General features: G+C 44.4%; 1 protein-coding gene across 1 annotated transcript; it reads right to left on the reverse strand.

Moving 5' to 3' along the window:
* Positions 1–213: 213 nt before the first annotated feature.
* Positions 214–1,454, reverse strand: LOC123057894 (xyloglucan endotransglycosylase/hydrolase protein 8). The gene is made up of 2 exons (XM_044480766.1): positions 1,071–1,454; positions 214–979 (listed from the first exon to the last, which is right to left on the reverse strand). Exons 1-2 carry the CDS (start codon positions 1,338–1,340, stop codon positions 416–418), a joined length of 834 nt encoding a protein of 277 aa, XP_044336701.1. The 5' UTR covers positions 1,341–1,454; the 3' UTR covers positions 214–415.
* Positions 1,455–9,449: the final 7,995 nt, after the last annotated feature.

Here is a 9,449-nt window from a genome sequence, read left to right on the forward strand (position 1 = left end):
TCTTTGACATTTAAGATTGCATTTTCTACAAAAGTAGTGTATAATGCTTGTGAATAAAAAGCGCATAAATTGTTCTATGGAAATAATATGGTGTCCTACCACTTCTTTTAGGTGAGTGTCCTACCACTAATGTTAGACGTTTGTATATGGGAGTTAATATGGTATTGTTTTGAAGTTTTTTGCTCCGTAACACAAAAATAAAATTGTCGATCATAGCTCATAAAAGTATATATTGCTGTAACCAGAGGCACGATAAAATTTACATGCTTCTTTCTTTTGGAAAAGAAAAAACTATGTGTGCAAACAATCGCCCACACATTGCTGTAGGGCTGCTTTTTAATCACAAATTCACAAAGAGATTCCAAGAAAAAAAATATCAATATCAACACTGGATGCCCGGGCAGTCAGGCTGGGCTCAGTAGCGGCTGCACTCGCCGGGCATCCCCTGCCGGAACCTGTACCCATCGTCGCAGTAGTTATAGCGCATGTAACTGCGCTCCGCCCACTTGACGGTGCCCCACTCGGCGGCGTCGAGCTGCTTCTTCATCCACCTGTCGCTGCCGGCATGGCACGCGCCACCGCTGACGCAGGCGTTGGCGTAGAAGTTGCGGTAGGAGACGACAAAAGGCGCGTTGGACCAGTTGATCGGGATCTTGCCCTTCTCGGTGGCCCAGTAGCTGCCGTCCCAGAGCGTGGCGTGCAGCCTCATGGGCTTGGAGCTAGGGTAGGGGAGGCCAGCGAAGCGCTTGAAGGACCGGATGAAGAGGTTGTCCACCTTGAAGAGGATGTTCTCCGGGTTCCAAATGATGGTGTAGGTGTGGTAGTCGGCGGCGGGGTCGAACCAGAGGTCGAACTGGTGCTCCTTCTTGCCGTCGCCGTTGGCCCACACGTTGGTGTTGAGCACCACCGGGTGGCCGCTCGAGTTGCCCATGAACTCCATGTCGATCTCGTCGCGCCACTCGTCGTCACCAGAAGAAAGCTGAAATTAACAACAACGCTGAGTCAGCTAAAGATATATAAAGATTAATAACGTTAGTCCTTATCCAAATTAATTAAGCTGGTCGACTTACGTAGAAGCAGGCGACGGTGCCGGCGGAGTTTCCGGTGATGAGCTTCATCTGGATGCTGAACTCACCGTAGAGGTACTGCTCCTTGGAGTTGAAGCCGGCGGCGCCGGATTGCTGGTTAAGATTGAGCATCACCACCTCCTGTCCAGAAGCGTCGTATCCCGTGCGGACGGTGCCGTCAGTGTTGAACCTCTTGTCCAGCCAGGACTTGGCCGAGGCGGACTGCGAGAGCGCCAGGGCGACGGCGAACACAGCCAGAAAGCGCCGTGCCATGGTGGCTGGCTGGCTGCTCTAGACTGAAGAGCTTCCTGGAATCAAATGAGCTTACAAAGTGGAATGCCTTGTGGTGTGTGTGTGTGTGTGTGGAGATGTCGCGGTTTCATAGTGGTGCCGACGAGCTGCTGTGCCCTGCTTGTTGATGCATGGGGCGCAATTTTTTGCATGCATGCATTATCGATCTGGTGGGCGCGAAGGTCGTTACAATTATTCGGGCCGCACATGGGCAGAATCAGCCATAATCTCTCGGGTGTTCATACGTCTAAAGCAACACTTAGATTACAGTGGAACCCACAAATTGGGTGGTGGAACCGACCACTGATTAAGCCTATCAGCAAAGCAAAGATTAAGTGATGGAATCCAGTCGAGCGACACGTACGTAGGCACCGCCACTGATGATTGATGATGCCTCGCTAATCTCGGCCATTGATTCATTTCCTGAATTGTGTGTTCGTCGGTTAATCATATAAGGGCATCTTCGACAGCGGCGCCAAAAGACGCGCGCACGGTAAACTTTCACTTTAGCGCGTGAGAGATATTCTGGCGCGCTCCAGCGGCGGCGGAAAACTAGCGCGTGAGGCAAACGACTGTGCACGCGCGGGAAAAGGCGACAGCTCACGCTAGATTTGGCGCACCGCTTTGGGCGCGCCTATAAATTCCGGCGCTCACCACACTGCCTTCACACTGCCACGCGCGCTCTCCCCACTCCGCCGCTTGCTCGCCGCTTCCTCGCCCCCGCCACCACCGCGCCACCATGCAGCCGTGCCGCAGGGGATCGTCTAGCTACCGCGGTGTCCGCGAGCGCCCAGGCGGCCGGCACGTACTACGCCGAGATTCGGTCCGGCGACGTCCGGCTAGGCCTCGGCACGTTCGGGACCGTGCACGAGGCCGCAGGCGCATACGACGCGGCGGCGTGGCGCCTAGAGAGGCCGATAGCGCAGATGAACTTCCGCGACGTCTTCACGCGCGAGCAGGCATAGTCCGTCGCCCCTCCGCCTCGTCTTATCACGGACCAGGACCGCGTGGAGCACCGTTGGCGGTTGCGCCGCCTCCTCATCGCCGAGGAAGACGAGCGAGCCATGACGGAGTGGCGTCGGCGCCACCCGGAGGACATCGCCAACGAGCGCGACTACTGGGCGGAAATGACGGAAAGGCGTCGCGGGGCGGTTGGACAGGCGTCGACGGAAGGCACTGGCGATATCGCAGTGCGATATCGTTGAAGCAGGTGGGGAGTCGATCTTTGGGGATAATGATTCTCGTTGGGAGGACATGTGGCTCGATAGCTCAGACAACACCAGTCCGGATGAGGACGAGGATGACTTGGAATAGGTTGTAGTTGCACCATAGTTTTATCTAGTTGCACCGTAGTTTTATCTATCTATACTATGAACTATGTAAAATATCTATGTATCGTTTTGTCTATGATGAATTTATGTATCGTTTTTATTTTAAAAAATATGTATGCAACCTAGTCCAGAGTGTTCATGCGATAGCACGCCCGCTACATTTTAACGCGTCTGCTAAAGCTACACGTGCGCTCTAAATTTTAGCACGGGTGCTGGAGCCAACACCGCTCGCCGCGCTTTTCCAGACGATGAACACGCTGCAAAGTATTTTTTTTAGCGCACCACGTGTTGGGCGGCTGTTGGAGATGCTCTAAGCATCTATTTGGTACCAATGTGGCATGCAAGCTTTAGTCATTTCTAACCCGCGATGCATCATTGAGCGACCCATCATAGTTTCTTTTCTTGTTGAATGCATCATAGCTTAATTTTCCGATTAGTTGCTAATCAAGATTAGGTCCTTCAATTTCGTTATGCATGTTTAAAAAATAATGATAGATGCTTATTTGCGAAATGATCAGATTTATTATAAAAATTCACTGAAAGTACAAAGGATCTCAAACATTATAAAAATTATATCGAGATTCTGAGGCCACCGAACGATGACTGCTCCCGACAAAACGAGCCCCCGACGAGCCATTGTCGACACTCCCCTAACGGTGCTGGCTTGACCTTGTCAATGACAGCCGAGAAGTCGTCGTGCACGTGTCCCTAAGGACCAGTGCCCTGAAACCGTAGTTGTCACCGATGAAACCCTTGTATGGATCTGAAGCACATGACACTTAATCTCGCCACATGAAGAGAAACCCAAACCTCGCCGCCTAAAGAGACGGCTAGACTTTATGCTAGAGCTCCGTCGACTACGTCCAGGCGGGTGGATTTGAGGAGAATTGAATCCCAAAAAAACTCGAAGAAAGAAGAGTCGTCATCCGCCCGAGCGCCGCGCCCACGAGGACTAAAAAACACTAACCTAACTACTAACGGGAGCGGAGGCGTCGGGATTCTCCTCCCCGCCATAGACCAGCGAATCCACGGACCAGCTAATGAAGTTTGGATGAAAGAGTTTGTCTTAGCCGCCTAGGATTAAGGATGAAAAAACAGAATATTTTTATCAAACCTCTCGTCAGATGCTAAGCATATATACTCTTGGTGCAATAAATTGAATTGTTTGTTGGGGTAGTTTTAGTTTTAATATTTCTATACTAATGCCCTATAAGACTTGCAGCTGTGCATTCCCTTTGTCGGCATTCCCGGTTTGGCGCTTCAGGTGCCCGTTTTAGCTGTTTTTACGAACAGGAGCACACACCCGTCTCGTTGCACGAACTGCCAAAAAGCCACGCCATGCAAGAATCGAACTCGCAATCTCTTTCTACTCTTTCCGTTTCAAAATAGATAACCCAACTTTGTACTAACTTTAATACAAAGTTGGGTCGTCTATTTTGGAACGGAGGGGTATACTAGTAGAAAAAGGGTCAAATGTGAAGCACATTAGTGCCGGTTTGAATTTGAGCCAGCACTAATGTGACCATTAGTGCCGGTTTCAACGGCTAGGCGGGCGGGCATCATTAGTAGCGGTTCGTAGGCAACCTTTAGTACCAGTTCATGTCACAAACCAGTATTAATGAGTCCAGTGCGGCTGTGGTCAGGCTGGGGCCCCACGAAGACCTTTAGTACCAGTTCATGGCATGAACCGGTACTAGAGTTTCTTAGTAAGCTGATTTTTAGTTCCACCTCGCCAAGAGAGAGGCAGTATGAGCGGTTTATAAGCCGTGAGTGCAGAGACAATGATGAAGAGGCGCAATGCTCACCCGCACGTTGATTAGCTTCAAGCCTTTTGGAATATCATAGATTGCACTGAGCTATATGCAGTGCAGTCTACACTATTCCGAAAGGCTTGAAGCAAATTAACCAGCATTGCACCTTTTTTTATTTTTAATAACTTATTTGAACTTCGGACTTCTTTTGTGTTCAGTATGCAGCATTCAAAGCGACGTCATCAATTTCTAACATATTCTGACATCATTTCTTGTTTTTCGGTCATTTACCAAATTGTTTAGAGAGCTAAATGACCGTGAAATTGAAAATCACTACAAAGTGAATTCTGAAAATGTTGAAAATTGGCATGGTATCATCATTTCACCCGCATAGCATGTGCGAAAGAGTAGAGAGGGTCACGGCAAAAACTGGACGCACTTCGTGTACAAGCGGGACAAACTCTTTCGGAGTATCAGGGTTTCGGATGAGAACTCATCTGTTACACGGGCACTTCAATGTTTTTTAAACTTATTTGAACTCCGGACTTCTTTTGTGTTCAGTATGCAGCATTCAAAGCGACGTCATCAATTTCCAACATGTTCTGACATCATTTGTTGTTTTTCGGTCATTTACCTAATTGTTTAGAAAGCTAAATGACCGTGAAATTGAAAATCACTACAAAATAAATTCTGAAAATGTTGAAAATTGGGATGGTATCATTATTTCACTCGCATAGTATGTGCGAAAGAGTAGAGAGGGTCACGGCAAAAACTGGACGCACTTCGTGTACAAACGGGACAAACTCTTTCGGAGTATCAGGGTTTCGAACGAGAACTCATCTGTTACACGGGCACTTCAATGTTTTTTAAACTTATTTGAACTCCGGACTTCTTTTGTGTTCAGTATGCAACATTCAAAGCGACGTCATCAATTTCCAACATGTTCTGACATCATTTGTTGTTTTTCGGTCCTTTACCTAATTGTTTAGAGAGCCAAATGACCGTGAAATTGAAAATCACTACAAAATGAATTCTGAAAATGTTGAAACTTGGCATGGTATCATCATTTCACCCGCATAGCATGTGCGAAAGAGTAGAGAGCGTCACGGCAAAAACTGGACGCACTTCGTGTACAAACTGGACAAACTCTTTCGGAGTATCAGGGTTTCGGACGAGAACTCATCTGTTACACGGGCACTTCAATATTTTTTAAACTTATTTGAACTCCGGACTTCTTTTGTGTTTAGTATGCAGCATTCAAAGCGACGTCATCAATTTCCAACATGTTCTGACATCATTTGTTGTTTTTCGGTCATTTACCTAATTATTTAGAGAGCTAAATGACCATGAAATTGAAAATTACTACAAAATGAACTCTGAATATGTTGAAACTTGGCATGGTGTCATCATTTCACCCGCATAGCATGTGCGAAAAAGTAGAGAGGGTCATGGCAAAAATTAGACGCACTTCGTGTACAAACTGGACACACTATTTCGGAGTATCAGGGTTTCAGACGAGAACTCATATATTACACAGGCACTTCAATGTTTTCTAACTTATTTGAACTCCGGACTTCTTTTGTGTTCAGTATGCAGCATTCAAAGCGACGTCATCAATTTCCAACATGTTCTGACATCATTTGTTGTTTTCCGGTCATTTATCTAATTGTTTAGAGAGCTAAATGACCATGAAATTGAAAATCACTACGAAATGAACTCTGAAAATGTTGAAACTTGGCATGGTATCATCATTTCATCCGCATAGCTTGTGCGAAAGAGTAGAGAGGGTCACGGAAAAAACTGGACGCACTTCGTGTACAAACTGGACAAACTCTTTCGGAGTATCAGGGTTTCGGACAAGAACTCATCTGTTACACGGGCACTTGAATGTTTTTTAAACTTATTTGAACTCCGGACTTCTTTTGTGTTCAGTATGCAGCATTCAAAGCGACGTCATCAATTTGCAACATGTTCTGACATCATTTGTTGTTTTTCGGTCATTTACCTAATTGTTTAGAGAGCTAAATGACCGTGAAATTGAAAATCACTACAAAATGAATTCTGAAAATGTTGAAACTTGCAATGGTATTATCATTTTGGAGTATCAGAGTAGAGAGGGTCACAAAAAAACTACTCAGAAATAAATAGAAGAAAATAAATAAAGCAGAAAAGAATAGAACTATATAAAAAATTACTCAAAAATAAATAAAAGAAAATAAATAATGCAGAAAAGGAAAAACTATATAAAAAATTACTCAGAAATAAATAGAAGAAAATAAATAATGCAGAAAAGAAAAAACTATATAAAAAATTTGTTAGGGCGCTGCCCAGTGGGCCTGCCAGACATAGGGTGTGCAAATGCAGGCCCAGAAGGGCCAGCAGACTCACAGGGCAGCGCGCCCTAGTTAGGCCTAGAAGACAGATATATAGAGAAGCTCGAAGGAGCAGCCGCGGTTGGGTTTATAAACCAGTGCGGCTGCCCTTCGCTCGGCGAGGTGTGACTAAACATTGTGCACCGCCGGTGGCAGCGCACAACCATTAGTACCGGTTGGTGGCTCCAACCGATACTAATGATTGGGCCTTTAGTACCGGTTCGTGGCACGAACCGGTACTAAAGCGGCCGTTTCCCGCCCCTTGGCCTGGCGAAAATTGGCCTTTAGTACCGGTTGGTGGCTCCAACCGGTACTAAAGGCCCCTCCTATATATATGGCACTTACGAAAAAATCAGTTTCATCGACCATTTCTTCTCGATCCAACTTCTTCGCTGCGCCCGTCGCCCATCGCGCGCCGCCCTCGCCGCCCGTCGTGCCGTCACCGCCGTCGCCCCCGCCACCCGTCGTTGCCGTCACCGCCGTCGCCCCCGCCACCCGTCGTCGCCGTCACTGCCGTCGCCCCCGCCACCCGTCGTCGCCGTCACCGTCGTCGCCCCCGCCGCCCGTCGCCGCCGCCTCGCCCGCCGCCCGTCCCCGTCGCATCGCCCGCCGCCGCCCGTACGCCGCCACCCCTGCTCGTACACACACACACATACACACACACATTGTTTTTACTTATTTTCTATTTTTTGTTGTTTAGATTAATGTTAGATAAATTACGTAGATAATAATGTTAGAATGTTAATGTTAGCTAGATGAATTATATGGAAAAGATGTTAAATATTAATGTCAATTTTAGATGAATTAGCTAGATATTAATTAGGTATATATATATGAGATTTGAATTAGTTGAATTAATATAACTAGTTTATTTTTAGTATGAAAATTAATAGAACAAGTTTATTTTTAGTAAGAAAATTTAGGTATATGAAATTTGATGATCTAATCAAAATATTACTATATAGAACTATCTACTTTATTTTAGTAAGAAATTAATAGAACTAGTTTATTTTTAGTAAATGCTTAGTTGAATTAATAGAACTAATTTATTTAGTTGAATTAATAGAACTAGTAAGTGTTTAGTGTTTCACCTATATATGAACATATGTTAGATATTAATGTCAAATGTTAGATGAATTAGATATAAATTATATGTTAAATATATATTTAATTTAGTTATATGAGATTTCATTATCTAATTAACATTTTATTATATAGAAGTAGCTACCTTATTTTTAGTAAGAAAATTCATAGAACTAGTTTAGTTGAATTAGTTGAATTAATTAGTTGAACCAGTTAGTTGAATTAGTTCAATTAATTAGATATATTTTTCGTAAGTGCTTAGTTGAATTAGTTCAATTAATTAGTTGAACTAGTTGAATTAACAGAATTAGTTGAATTAATAGAACTAATAAGTGTTTAATGTTTCACCTATGAACATAGGAATGTCATCTGACGACGAACACGATTTCATTATGTGCGAATACTGTGAAGACCAGCGCGACCTGTGCGGCAGAAATTTTCTAGTTGATGATAGACGCTTCAGTATCAAGCTGGATGAGAACTTCGAAGTGGATACAGTAAGTCACAACGACAAGTCTTTTTTCGTAATTAAGCATGACTTATGCTTCATTTGCTTCAACTTTTAATTTTAATTTTTCACTATTCTACTAGCGTATCCCCTGTCATGCAAGAATTTTTGTCTTGGATAAGATAGGTTTCAGTCCTAACGAAACTATGGAGGTAAAAAGAGTTTACTTGAAGAACGAGCATGGTTATACCTTCAACGTCAAATTATACAATGCAGACACATACACTTATTTTGAATGCAAAACTTGGCAAGCACTATGCAAGACTTACGCATTTGAGCCTGATATGGTTATCACCTTTGATATTTGTCCGGAAGATGATATTGAAGGTAATAGAGACATCTGGGTCGATGTGCAGACGCCTCCAGTTCTACCATTATGTGAGTTTCTCAACCATATTTATGTCTTCGATATGAGATTATTTGAACCAGTTGAATAATTAATAGATCTCAATTTATATTGACAGCTTACTTTCAATCAAGCAAACATGTCCGACGCTTGGTAGACAGGACCGTCCACTGTCCCGGGGCTGAACTAAACTGCAAGGAGACAAGTCATTATGTTTCATGGCTTGAGGATCTTGATGCTGCCAAGACAAATTTCTTTCCTGCACTTAGAAATGTTAGTACTCAAAACGTGCGACCAATAGTGTTTGTACTGAACTACGGTCACATATATTTAGGAAAGATGGTAAGATTTCTACTATTTCTCCTCAGTGCATCTTTTGCATACATTATTTTTTTAAGCTAAACTCCATTGCTAAGTATGTTACTATACGATGTTCTTCAACAGGGACTCCCGATGAATGTTGTGCCTGATTGGATCGAGACTAAAGGTACCATGAATATTGTTAGCTTACGGCCAAGATATCCTACAATGCACTTTAGTGCATTCAGGATTTCTAATAGCGAGGAATGCTTACTAGTAAAAGACTGGAGCAAAATTGTGAACGATCACAGAGAAGTACTAGGGGGCAGCAATCAGAAGCACAACCCACGATTAGGAGACAGGTTCATCTGCATGCTCCAATATGATGAATCAGCAAAGC

Source organism: Triticum aestivum, chromosome 3A, assembly GCF_018294505.1.
Source record: "Triticum aestivum cultivar Chinese Spring chromosome 3A, IWGSC CS RefSeq v2.1, whole genome shotgun sequence".
In the NCBI taxonomy this organism is placed as follows: domain Eukaryota; kingdom Viridiplantae; phylum Streptophyta; class Magnoliopsida; order Poales; family Poaceae; genus Triticum; species Triticum aestivum.

What these genes read in the sequence shown, in the direction of transcription:
- LOC123057894 (XM_044480766.1), bottom strand. Translation starts at nt 1,340, where the DNA reads ATGGCACGGCGCTTTCTGGCTGTGTTCGCCGTCGCCCTGGCGCTCTCG. An exon ending in GCACCGTCGCCTGCTTCTAC is followed by an intron (nt 980 to 1,070) that starts GTAAGTCGACCA and finishes TGTTAATTTCAG; the next exon opens with CTTTCTTCTGGTGACGACGA.